At 30.0% G+C, this 14257-nt stretch overlaps 2 protein-coding genes across 2 annotated transcripts; both read left to right on the top strand.

Annotated features, from left to right (window-relative positions):
- Positions 1 to 8578: 8578 nt before the first annotated feature.
- Positions 8579 to 9568, top strand: LOC114743498 (F-box protein At3g56470-like). Its single transcript, XM_028931708.1, has one exon. The coding sequence runs from the start codon at positions 8579 to 8581 to the stop codon at positions 9566 to 9568; it is 990 nt and encodes a 329-aa protein (XP_028787541.1).
- A 2718-nt stretch (positions 9569 to 12286) lies between these two features.
- On the top strand, positions 12287 to 13774 carry LOC114743518 (50S ribosomal protein L34, chloroplastic-like). The gene is given in 3 exon segments (XM_028931724.1): positions 12287 to 12485; positions 13230 to 13270; positions 13272 to 13774. Coding segments are annotated over 3 exon segments (426 nt in total). The 5' UTR covers positions 12287 to 12316; the 3' UTR covers positions 13488 to 13774.
- Positions 13775 to 14257: the final 483 nt, after the last annotated feature.

The following is a 14257-nucleotide window of genomic DNA, read 5'->3' as shown; positions in this document are numbered from 1 at the left end:
GATACTAGTTAATGTTATTTGTAAAATGGAGAATGTCATTAAGCTTAAAATCTCTAAATTTCAAATCTTTAGTAAATTTTGATATTATTACACTTACAAATGATAAGATATTTTCTTAGGAATTCTTTATTTGCGATTTGGTAATTTTTAAACTTCTTTTTATAGGATTTTTTTTTATAAAATCTTGCTAATGAATGAATAAAAAGACTTAATTCACATTGAAATAAAGTTGGAAAAAAGTAATCAACATTAACTAAGGACAAAAGTGAAAAAGCTGAAAAAGAATTAGACATAAATTAGTTAAAATATTTGTATTAGGACAAAACTTTAGTCAAGTTGATTTTATGTATTAGGTCAAGTTTAGATGTGAATTTACTAGTGCATGTATGTGCATTTTAATAGCTAATAATAATAAAATAATTAAGTGCTCAAATTTCACAAGAGAATTTAGAAGTACACATGCGTGTTTTAGCAACTAATCCTAACAAAATAACAAATATTTGTATAAAAATTTACAAATCCTAATTCGCACTATAAGAGCTAGCAAAAAAATTTACAAGTGTAGATATACATAACAATAGCAAAATAACAAGTGCGATAAGAGAAATTGAGCTAATGAATATAATTAACTTGATATAAGTTTTATTCTTTTATTAATATGTATAAATTAGGTAATTTTAATCTTATAAAAAAATTAAAGGAGTTATATGTATTTATTATGATAAGGTTGTTGGCAAAAAAAATTATGGTATGGTAATTAAAGAATGTAATTTTCTGGGGAGATTATCAGACATGTACGTAATAGCATGTGATGCTTTGATGATGAAATCAGCTAAACAAACCAATCAACCTAATCAAGTTTTAATGAATAACGGTTCTGAAAGACCACTCAACAATAGTGTATTAGGTCAAACTAATAAAATGATGACATGCGTAGAATTGAAAATTTAGGTATCCCATAATGGTCAGTATTTCTTAATTGTTTGTACAATAATTATGCTTTTATACTTTGAAATTGAGTCAATAAAATCATTGGCTAGTTCAAGATTGGTTGATTGGATTGTAATATGATTAAATCAAATGTACTTTTTATTTTTATATAAAACAAATTAATATACTTTTTTATTTGTTGTTATTGTTTCTGAATGATTCTTAATTAGTTTTTATCAATTCTCATCCTTTACAATATAGAAGTCATTTGTTTTATTGACTACTCTGAATTATTTATCAATTATCCTTTTAAAGAAATTTTTTTGAAAAATGGCTAAATTATACAAAATTTATGAACTTTATGTCATATATAAATGATCTCCCTAGCCTTTTAACATTTGCAATAAACATTCCTGAATTTTCACCTTTAAATAGATAACTCTCATGCTATATTAGTTTTGTTCATTATTTGTAAATGACTTAAAGTTTAAGGGGTTCCTTTGTATGTAACTCAAAATTGGATGGAGTAGTTATATATGCGTGTGTATGCATATGTATACAAAAATAAAGTTTTATGGGGTATATAATTAATCAGTTTGAGATTATATGCATAAATGCAAAAGTTCAGAGATTTATAATAAAATTTCAAAGATTATGAAAGTAATAATTTACCCGTTCAAAAAAAAATCTGTATAATTTAGTGAAAAAAAATTGTCTTAGTTGATCCTAATTTGATTATGGTATTTATTTTGTGTATTTTTTTTTCCTGGAAACATCACGTGTCAATTTCTTCCCCATAAATGTTAATATCATGGTCTGAGTAGTTAATGAGAAAATGAAGACAGGGTACTTAATTCCTTCCCAAATTTTGGTACAACCCAATAATCGTCGACATTAAAATTAAAATCACCAGTAAAAGAGAAGTCAAATTTTATGTTCCGTGGCGTATTGTCTCACTTAATATAAATTATGAAGTGTGAACAAAACTGAAAAAAAGAATATAGACTCCATAAAAAGTTAAATCAGATTGGTGGGGTTAAAGCCAAAAGGACAAAGAAGGTTGGTGATGATATATTGTCAGTTTCCAGTATCATCAATTATCATTATCCACTTGTTCTTCTCATCGGCACCGCCGTGAGCCACCAGTGGACAAGGCGGTTGGGTGTCGGTGACCAGACGGGGAGACTTGGGAGCAAAGTGACAAACCAGGCTGTTCCACTAAGCCCCAAAAGCTGGAACTTTCTTTTATCAGTTTATTATTGTATGATCGCTCATTAGTCATTATTCGACGCAGAAACCCACTTATGGCTACCGTAAAGGAGCAACCTCTGATCGGTCTCCACGGGGCCCTCCCTCCCATTGCTTTCTTCAACTTGTCCTTGTTTCCACCACTCTTTAGTTATGTGGCGTAAAACTAACGGAAAAAAAAGAGAGTTAAACCATTTAACCAACAAAAATAAATTTCCTTAGGATATCCTCTCTCGTTCTATTATTATAAAATCTAATTTTTTAAATAGGTTTGTCCCTCTTTTATAAGATTCTCTTTGAGTTTTTCTAAGCATTTAATGCAGTATTGTCTATTGTACTTCTAATTTAATATATTTAATACATTCTCTTTCTTCATTTATCTCACTATTACTCTCTCACATTTATCTATTTATATATTGGGGTATATTTGAAAAAACAAATTATATTTGCTACATATTAATTGCTTTTAACTAATTTTAACTATTTTCTTAAATTACGCAATTTAATTAAAAGGATCTTATAATAAGGAACGGAGTAGTACTACTTTTAGTTCTAAATATAAATCTTATACTTAGAATGGAAGGTAGTACTTATATTTAACGGTTAAAGTGTAATTTTGATCATAATTTTATTTCTCAAATGCAATTTTACCCCTAATTTTTTATGGTATAATTTTGTTCCTGATCTTATTTTTTAGATACAATTTTGACTTGATCTGTTTTTGTGATTTTGTTCTTGATCCTTGGTATAATTTTGATTCTGAGAGGCAAAATTGCATCCAAAAAAATTAGGGTCAAAGTTGCTCCAGTGAAAAAATCAGAGGTAAAATTGCACAGAATTAAGATAATAGTCAAAATCATATCTTTACCCTATATGTAACCATTCCCTAATTTTTGTGACTGTGCTTCAATTTTAAAATCTCATTTTAAGCTTTTTTTGGTGTTTTGATGATATTTTCTTCTTTTTCAATCACTTGTCTTATCATTTATTGTAATTGCATTTAATTTTAAAATTTTAGAATGTTCTACTATTAATTTTTAGGGTTAGGTTAAGATCAATAAATAATGCCTTAGCACATTTTGCTTTGTATATCTTTAATGATATTGAATAAGAATTGCATGGCAGCCTCTGAATTTATCTCCTCATTGAATCCCACGAGCTCTTTTTCTCCTCTTTCCCCCTCTCCTCCCTTTCCCCTTCCTTGTTGTACATCAAAGAGCCACATCTATTTGAGCTTTGATATTATATACTTACTTTTTTTTTCCGAACATAAGAACTAAACAATTGATTTATAAAAATTAAAAAATTATATAAATTAATTATTTGTAATAAATATTTATTGCTTTATCTAAAATATCTCTTTAAGTATCTGCATTACAAATGATGCTCATAAATGAAAATCCCATAGGTACAATAAATAAAATTATTTAAAAAAATTATAAATTTGTGAGATAAAATGAATTACAATTTTATATCTAATATCAACGCAAATATTTCAACTCACTTTTACGTTTAGGACCGAAAAAAGTAGTTATTATAGGAGACTTCTCCGATGATTAAAACAAGCTTCATGTTTAATTTAGAGGGAAAACTTGGTATTTCACAAGTTATGATGATGATAACATGAATGTGATGGACGTTGTTTCCCTTGTAATTAGTTAAAGATCAATTATTCCAATTAACCCTTTGGATTAGGTAAATTAGTTAGGTTATAAAATAACTATGAAAACAATCATTTGTTTATGAATGATCTAATTATGTAAAAATATTGAGTAACCACGACAAAGTATACATATATATGTCCATGGCACAGGAGCTCGTTGCAGGTGAAGAATTAATGGCAGTAATTTTCAATTATCTTAGTATTTATGACAGCTAACTGATTGTCACCGTCCTGGACAAAAACATGAAAACCTAATGATACTTTACATAAAATATATTTTAAACGTCACTAGTCATAATTAAACTTCTTTTTGTCAAACTTCTATGCAGACATGAAATACTTATAGCACATATAATACTGAATATACTACTTCATATATTTGCAACTAATGTGTGATGTTTTCATTTAACATGGTATTTCCCCTGATTTTGAATATAGAAATCAGATAATTAATTAAAAAACTTAATAAAATAAGTTAAATTAATTATTTATTAAAAAAATGTATATGTTGTTTTTGTAAAAAAAAAAATTCATTCTAATTATTTGCATGGAAAACTCAATCTAATTTTAAAAAAAATCATAAATTTAAAAAACAAAGTAGATTAAAGTTTTATATTTATGATCAAAGTAAATCCTCCAAATGGCTAGTTCCTACATTTGAGATCAGGGTAAGCATATGCATACATTTATAGCGTCAAGCTATAATATTTAAAATGATATAGTTTGATCGAATTCTTTGTCGCAAACTTTTAAAAACATGAATTTATATCATATTCATGGTCATGAAATGATGATAATCATGATGTAGTGGCGAGGATGATATCATAGACAGAGTTTGTAGTTAATATTATTTATTTATTTAGCCTTAGTTTTGTTAAGATGTATACTAGAATTTTGGTCCTACCGAGATATATATAGTAGCGTTTCATCTCTTTTGTGTGTTTCGTCTCTATAAACTCATTAATAATTAACCAAAGCTTGCTGACCTCTCTATCATTTTATTTATAGAACAAGAACTACACAAAATTAATTATTTTAATTTTCTCCCCGTTGACCAGTTCTATGATTATAATAATTTTATTTCCCCGTAATAATATTCAGCGTATAATTTGATCTTTATCAATCGGCTTTCTTACAAACAAATATCACTCTCATGCATTGAAGATACATTAAATAAAATGTCGAATATTAAATTGACCATCAAACCATTTCTTCTCTCATAGAGGCCACTTGAACGTTCCATATGACCAGTGGGACACAGTACTGAAGCAGCTGGAATGATAATAACAATGGAGGAACCACTTGAAAAGCTTCATATATGGAATTGCAATATTCTTGTTTGTGGCAACGACCTTATCTTTTCGTTGCTCTTTCTCCATCTCAATCATTACAATATATAAATATATATGTTATATTACCTTTTTTTTGGGGGGTTAGATTAAGAGTATCTTTACGAAAGGTATGGGGTAAATATCTTTCAACTAAATTTACTTAATACAGAGATTGAAAATCAAATCTTTAACCACAAGCCTAAAAAAAGGAGAACAACCTATACATTCCACTTGCAATCCAACGTAACCTTGAGTTTGTAATATATTATACTAGCTCCGCTCTTAATTACAAGAGCTTGTTTGTGGAGCAAATTACATCACAAACAAGTTCTTATAATTAAGACTGGGGATATTACTTTGTTTTATTCTAAATGTATGAGGTAGTTATTGAGAAATTTAATTTGATTATAAATATAAGATTTCAATCTAATTTATCTTTTATTTTATAATTTTTTTAAAATTATTTCTATTAATTGCGCACATGTAAAAGAAGGCTTTATCAGTTTATCAATATGAGTAGCTTGCGGTCCTCACTTGGCACTCACAATAGTGATGACTGATAAGTATCATCATTGCAATGAAATATGAACTATCCAGAATATGAAATGGATAATTCATATTTAAAATCTTTAATTTACCCTTTTTTTAATAATATATTTATTTTTCAGAGAAGAAGTTTTAGTCATAAAATTATTTTTATTTTAAATTTTATGTCTACTAAAATAAAAAAAGTAAAAAATTAAATTAAATATGGACTATTCAACATTAATTTAGATTATCCTAATTAAAATAAGAGGGGATGTACTTTAGAATAGTTTGAAATACAAATGATTGTGGGGGTATTTTTGAAAAATAAATACATAATTTTTGCATATAACTAATTTAATTAATTGATTTTTTTAATATAGAGTATTTAAATTAGCTAAGGATGTAACTTTTAGATTCAGAATTTGAAGAACTCTTAAATTATTCTCTCACACACATATACATATGTATGACGGTGAGTGTATATATATGTAGCATCACAAAGTCATTTTCATTATGAATTCCCCACTTTTAATTATATTTATTTTGATTTTGATTGGGAGATAGGCCAGGCGCACATGCACCGCTCCACAACTTGCTAGGGTTTTCATTTTCAGTATTTAATAAGTAGAAGATGTAAATAGATTAGCTCAGTGGATGGAATTCAGATTTAAATACTTTTTATTAAGTTTTATTAACCTTTCGATGAAAAAATGTTCTGATTAAATTAATAATTCCACTCACCCCTTTGATGTGTAATTAAAAATTTAATTTAATTAAAATATATTACCCCTACCGATCATAATTACCAAGTGTTTTCGAGAAAACCTTCTTCCTCCATAATATCAGATATATAATAATAATTATTTTTTTTTAAGTTTTACTTCTCAAAATTCTAACGAATGATCTCATATAAGTTATCCTAGGTAAAGAAGTGAGGCTTTTATAATGTTTACATTTTTTTAATCAATGTAACCAAAAGCTCTTAATATTGGGAGGTACTTACTGTAATTTAGGGTCATCCAGAGGAAGTAATTAGTAAATGAGAGTGGGTAAGATAGAGAAAGAATATATATATATATATATATATATATATATAGGCCCATTTTGTAGAAAATTAGAAGAGGAGCAAATCAAGAATCAGTCAAATTGGCCTACATTAATAAAACTGGTGGGTGAACCAGTCACACATTTTTTATTTTCTAAAATGTAATTCATTTTTAAACCATGATATATATATATATATATATATATATATTTGCACCTAATAAGCATTAGAAAATAAATAATATTGGACAAATGGAGCAAGAAACAAGTGTGTATTCCAAAATTATAATTATAAATTATAAAATAAGTAAATATATTAGCGATGATAACTATGCAGTATTAATGGATTTTTTTTACTGTATATTACTTTTCTTTGAATTCAACAATTATTTTTATGATTTTGAATAATATTTCCTTTTTTTCCCCCAATGAACTAAAATAGTAATGAAAAATATTGGACAAAACAAGAACTGGGCTGGAGAACTGCCATATGTGAGCCCAATTTTTTGGTAAGCCCAATCCATTTTTTTACGTCTTATTTACACAGAGAAGACAACGGGCCTTCACATCAGGAAAAACAAAATGGAGTGGGCCTACATCCTGAAAGAAAAAGACTTGGGCCTGATTGGTTTATCAACCATAATTATTTTTCACAACCTCTAAACAAAGACACAATTTTTTTTTTAATTCTCTTTTCTATATTTTGACTCCGTTGAATATGCTTATCCTTATTTTATATCGAATTTGAATGTTCATATTTAATTTCATTTTAATATTATATTTTTAATTTAAGCTAGTAAAAATAATCCTTTGTCGATTCCTAATATATTATAGATACTGCATTTAAAAAAAAAAAAGAATTGAAAACGAGTAGGGATTTCTCACATTTAGTATAAAAATCAAATATGAGAGATAAAATTCACAACGTAATTTGAGCTATTTAACTGGCCCTTGAGAGATTTCGGATGGTTTGAGGGGAATTCGAAGCCATTTTTCTCACATGAGATTAGAATTGTCCTTAGAACTTTTGACCATTTGCACCAAATTGTTAAGAACAGCTAACGCAAAACATTTAAATTCAAAGAAAAACAATTCACATCAAATATCTGACTAGAGAATGTTAGACTAAGTGGTGTATGGATATATGCCTCCTATATTTATAATTAGGAACTATTCATTAAAGTCAGGCAAAACCAACGATTTGAAACTATAGATATCAAAATAAAAATTTGATCAAATTATAAAGACTAACAATGATATTAATCCTTTAAATAATTTGAAATTTGAAATTTATTTTGAAAGATTTTTTGAAAAAATAAATATCTGATTAGTGATTAATATCAAACTTATTGATAGAAAAAAAGCCCTGGACGAACAAATATTGTATTTTGTTATACTATTTGTTGCTTGTTATGTTGCTTGATTATTATTCTTAACAAATTCGACGATATCATCGATAATCTTCTCAAAATTATCATCTGCTGATTTTTACTTTAAATAGAAAAACTTATCCCTCTTCATCAGTTCCAATATTCTATATGCCTCCGCCAGAATTAAAACGGTACGCCAAAAACCCTCATTTCTTCTTTATCGATCAGTCTTTTCTGCTTTATACACCGCATACGATTGTGACGTTTCTAGTTAGTTGTTCCTTGATCGAGTAGTTCTTTTATGTAGTTATTAATTATTAGTTAAAGATGTTTATGAATATCATGTGAGTTTTGAATTGAAGTACAAATTTTTAAGAACCAAAGTTGTATTTTGTTCGAATCTAGATGACTGTTCTCTGAACTTAGAAAGCTATATCTTTCTTCCTTTAACTGGCAGAATGAAAATGGAGGAAAAACCCTGGTCTGATCTTCATAGCGATCTTACCTCAATGATCTCAGATCAATTAGGGTTAATTGATCTTCTCAGTTTCCGTGGTGTCTGCAACTACTGGAGATCTTCTTGTTCAAATTCTTCGGCGGAAATCGAATCCTCAGTACCCAAACCATGGTTCCTGCTGTACGGTGAATCTGCTCGGTGTTCTCTATTAACCAACGACGATAGAATCTTTCGGATTGAGATTCAAGAAATGGCCGAAGCAAAATGTCTGGCATCTTTCGTAGGATGGTTCCTTTTGTACTGCAAGAATAGGAAATCACTCTCCTTCTTCTGCCCATTTTCTAGGGCCAAAATAGAAATCCCACAATGTCCATTAATCTCAGAACAATCAGAATCTGCAGAATCAGACATTTTTGCAGCATTTTCATCTTATCCTACAGATCCAGATTGTGTTGTCGCGGTCGTCAAACGTAAGAATTATGCAAAACTGAAGCTTTGTTTGCTTCGTCGTGGTGAATCAGAATGGAGCTTTCATAGGCATTTATGGCCAGACTTTGGTAAGATTAAAAGTATTGCTCTTCATGAAAGAGCTTTTCACTTCTTGGATGAATTTAACAAGTTAGTGGCCTTTGAATATGATACAATGAAATGGATGAACTATGAAATTAAACCCAGAAGCCCTAAGGGTAGTAAGAGTACTGGTAACAAAACATTGGACTATTGGGTAGATAAGAGTTGGATTCATAAAGAACCTTTCTCTTCCAATTCTGATAAGATGAAGAAACTTCTTGGAATAGAGGATCCTTGTTGTTCTATATCAGTATGTGGGACTATGGTTCTTAAAGGTGGTGTTAATGATCGTGTGATTTCACACGAGTTTCTTGATGATTATGACGAAGATCATGATGATGATGATGAATCGAAGCCACGCAGGGAATTGAAAGGTGTATGGTTTCAACCAAGATTTCATCAAATATCACAAGATCAAAGATGGTGATTAATTATTTAGTTTTGATTTGGATTTTGCAGTTAATAAATCTAGATCCATCTCCATGTACCATTTGACCATTTTTGAATTGGCTTAGTCATTCATGTTTTGATTATTCAATATTTGAACTTAATGGGGACTTCTTTCTGGTTTCATCTGGTACACAATTTGGAGATTTCTCTCTCTCTCTCTGTTTTTTTTTTAACTCAAATAGATGGCCTCTGATTTATATTTATTTCTTTTGTTAGACGTCTGATCTGATGTTTTGTCTTGAAGAATATATAGGATTTGCAAGAGGATGAAAATTTCAAAGAGTGCATTTATGGCATTTTTATGCACCTTAAATATGAGGAAAGGAAAAAGGTTAAAGGAAATATTTTTATTATGTTCGGTCAGTAACAAAGTAATGTCTTTTCTCGAAAAGAGAACTTCAATATTTATAAGGGAGATTTTTTGTGTAGATATAAGATTTTCTTCGAGTAAAGAATAGTAAAAATAAAAAGAAAGGTTGACCTTACCTAACATATATGTGAGATCCACAAATATCTATCTCTTTCCAACAAGAATCATAACAATTTTCCATCTCTAACAAATTAAATTTGTTTTGCTAAAACCTAAATGTTGAGTCCACTACACTTCCAAATGCCACTTCTTGCCATCACATCCATCGTTGGGAAGTTCTAAGCATAAAGTTTTGCATATTAAGTGGGAGATTTTCTACTTGGAGAGAATTTAGCTCAGTTCCTGTTTTTCGTTCCTATTTATATTTGACGCCAAACAGGTCATTTACTGTAAAGATGAAATATGTTGGAGTAATATGAAATTATAATTGGTATTGAAAATTATACATATATTACTTCATGTCTTGGATATAAGAATTAATTAGATAGATGTTGGTTTAACTCCATATTTATTATTGTTTTTTTTTTATAAAGAATTATCCTTATTATTAGAGCTGTCAAAACGGGCCAAACCCATCAGGCCAGTCCTTTTAAATGGAAGACCAGGCTTGTATTTTAGGTGGTTTAAAAAGAAATTGGACTTAAAAAGACTAGCCCTATAGGGCTCAAAAATAAAAAGGCCAACCTTTTAGGGCCAAAGGCTAGCCCTTTTAAACCCGCCTATTTTTTATTATTATTATCAATATATTTATAAAGTTAGAGATTAGTGTTTTATGAATAAATTTAAATTAGAAAAATACTTAGAAGAATCAATATTCAAGCTAGATAATTGAAAAGAATTAAATGTCTTGGACTTGTGGAAGAACAATTAAAATCAATTTTTAATTCTTTCAAAAATGGTAGCTGATATTCTTAACATTTTCATCACCATAATAGCTAGTAGATCTTCATTTACCATCGGTTTACATATCTTAACAAAGTGTAAAACTTTTCTTATTCGAACAAATATTCAGGCTCTTATTTGTACTTATAACTACTGCATAGTTTTATTTTAGATAAGGTAAATGAAGACAAAAATCTTAATATTTTTATCACTAAAGAAGAGCTCACTTGTAGTAAAAAACAATCAAATATTGTTGATCTTGATGATACTGATGAAAATGAAGATAAAGATAATAATGATGTTGATATTATTAATCTTTAACTGCTAGGTTTTTATCTTTTTGTTTTTTGTGTTTTGTTAGATTTTATTTTTTTTATTTTGGACAATAGTTTATTGGCATTTAATTTTTTTTTCTATACACCACTAATTTATTTTACTTATATTTATAATTTGAATAAAAAAATCTTAGAAGTTTTGTTGTTTTATTTTTTATTTTAAAATAATTAAAAAGAATTTAAATTTTAAAAAATAACATAAAAGGACCAGCCTTTTTAAGCCTGGAACCCGCATGTCTAAGGACCAGGCTTTAATAATTAGATAATTTTAAGGTATGTGGGCTTTAAAGGGCTGGTCTTTTTAGGCCCTGGCCCTTCAAGGGCCTAACCCTTTAGAACCAGACTGATCCTTATTGACAGCTCTACTTATTGATTGCACATGTTAATAGAATTTATATCAAATGATAGTTTCAATACAAATAATTTAAGGCATTTTGTTAAACCCTTTAAAAATGTAATTTGTTACACTTTACTCTACCATAAAAAAAAATTACATACATATCTTTAAAGTTTAATTTAGATGAGGTAGTCTTTAAAATTCATAAGGTTACGATGAGTTTTGAAATTTTAAAAATGCTTTATTTACCAATAAGGTTTTTGTATTAATAATGAGACTCAAGCCCACATTTTTATAAATTATGAGTCGCATTGTGGACCAACTTTTATTACTCATGTATCTTTTAAAAAAAATTACCAAGATTAGCTTTTTCTTGGACCTTATGAATAACTTCATGAGTTCTAGCTTGCCAGACATGCTAGAAAATAAAGAAAACGTTACGAAACAATTAAAAATTTCGATTAATGAATTAAATTAGTATAAATATAAAGGGATTTTTTTTTCAAAAAAAAAAGGGGTTATAGCCAATGAAAATTATTCCAGGGCACAAGTTGCAAAATGCTCGGCTCGAACCATGCATCTCAAAGTTGAAAGTCTTAGAACCGCACCATCTGACCCCGACGTGATGAAGAGGAAGGGGGCTTCCAAAATTTATTATGTTTTGTTCAAACGAAAAGGCCATTTTCAGGATAAGATGTTGGGATAACAAACGGAGGAGAGAAACAAGAACAGAGGCAAAACAAGATAATGGCTTCCTCGACAATGGCGTTAAAGCTGTCCCCTTCGGTAACCTGTGGAGGCATGAGAGCTCGAAGTACTTCAGCTTCCCTCACATTCCTTACTGGTTCTTCGAGACCCAGGTCGCTTTCCTTGAATGTTTCCCACAACTCCTCAGCCGCTCGCTCTTCGCTGCTTCACTCCTCCTTCCTCTGCTCTTCTTCCTCTCTCTCTTTCCCCTCTTCTGTTTCCGGTACTTATGCATAAACTCGATTCTTTTCCGCCGAATGTAGTTTTTTTCCAAATCTTACTGTGACTAGTGCTGAAATTTGTCTGCATAGTTTGGTTTAATTGAAATGAAATTTCAAATTTTTGTAGCAGTTTCGTAGTGGGCTTGCTGTGTTAACAGGCGGAAATTAAAATTTTGAACTGAACAGAGGCTAACACGTGAGAACCACAAGGAAATTTGGGGGTTTTTCCTTTTATTTTTCGTAGCAACCACTTTTGAGATGGCTTGTGAGTGATAATAGAGGTGGTTAGACTAAACGAGGAGAACAGAGCTGATTTAAACTCTCTCTGAACACTTACTTTATAATTACAATGCTAAGTGAATAATTCCTGTTCTATCTCTTTAAGGTAGATGTCAATGAGGAACAGGAGAATGTGTTGTTCTCAATAGTGAATATTATGCAGAAACGTCATTGATGTTCTGGCTTTCTGCTTTCATCATGCTTAATCAGCTAATTAGTCATTACTCTTTTGGAAGTATATAATAAAAGACTTTTTCAGATTTGGCTACAGTTCTCTCAGGTAACTGACAAATATCAGTGAGGAGGAGGTGACTGAGTTGTTATGTATGCCATTCGGAACTTCGTTTGATTTTCTTATTTTTGGGACCTTTTGGCATTCTTAATTGTTTATACTTTCAGGAAATATGCAAGAAAAATCTTTCTTCAGATTTAGGTTGACTGTCTCTAAGCTGATTTTCAATTTTCAGGTTTATCCCTGTGTCTGGATTTAAAACCTAATGTTGGTATTAGAAGGGGAAAATGGTGGCAGACTAGTTGTAAGGGCAGGCAAAGCTGCTCTTTGTATGACCAAGAGGAACAGGTCAAGAAAATCACTGGCACGGACTCATGGTTTTCGCAGACGGATGAGAACCACAAGTGGAAGAGCAATACTTAAGCGCCGACGTGCCAAGGGGCGGAAGGTCCTTTGCCCAAAGTCGAATCCAAACAGTGGCAAACGTGCTTAGTTTTTCCTATTTCATTAGGTAAAAGCTTTACTTCCTATGAATTTATTTAAGTTCCTAGTTTCCCCCTTGAACTATTGGTTTCTGTAATCTCTATATTTGAAAAATTTATTCTTTCTTATGATCAACTGATCTTGTTAATTCCATGTTAGTTGTTGCAAAGATGTTGCTATCCATCGCCCTTATTGAAATGAAGTCAGTCACTTTTGGCAGTTAGTTATGCATGTAGGATGTTCCCCATTTTTGCTATATTCGCCTTGTAACCATTGGTTTCTACAACTTGTTTTTCATTTCTGCCTGTTCTAATTGTTTACATTTTCACATGCATTTCATCTTTACTAACTCGTTTCAAACTCATCTTGTCTATTGCAAAGGGTCCGTTTCATGTTAAAACCAACGCATCACTTGTGAAAGTGTCAGCACGTTCCTTTACATTAGAGGGTACCACAGACTAAGGTTTGAGACTCAACAATGACCTTTCCTTCCCTCCCCATTTTAGTGGAGCGATCTTAATGGCGCTAATGGTTAAGCCATTTGATATTTCATTCATGTTTGTCTGCTTCATTTATAGTGATTAGAGGTACAACTGTGCCTCAAGATTCATTATTTTATTGAATTCTGATTAATCTTCAAAGTTTACACTGGGTAAGTGGTATGATATTTGTTTTTACTTAATTGTAAGGACGTATCAGAAAGCAGTAGGGAAGTTTTCTGATTTGGCTTAGTTTTGTGATATCTACTATCTACTGTGCCTGTGGGGATTACCAGAGGCA

The sequence above is a fragment of the Neltuma alba genome, unplaced genomic scaffold, assembly GCF_004799145.2.
Source record: "Neltuma alba isolate B1F8T4 unplaced genomic scaffold, ASM479914v2 tig00004040_pilon, whole genome shotgun sequence".
In the NCBI taxonomy this organism is placed as follows: Eukaryota; Viridiplantae; Streptophyta; class Magnoliopsida; order Fabales; family Fabaceae; genus Neltuma; species Neltuma alba.
This window is presented reverse-complemented; position numbering and strand designations above follow the sequence as displayed.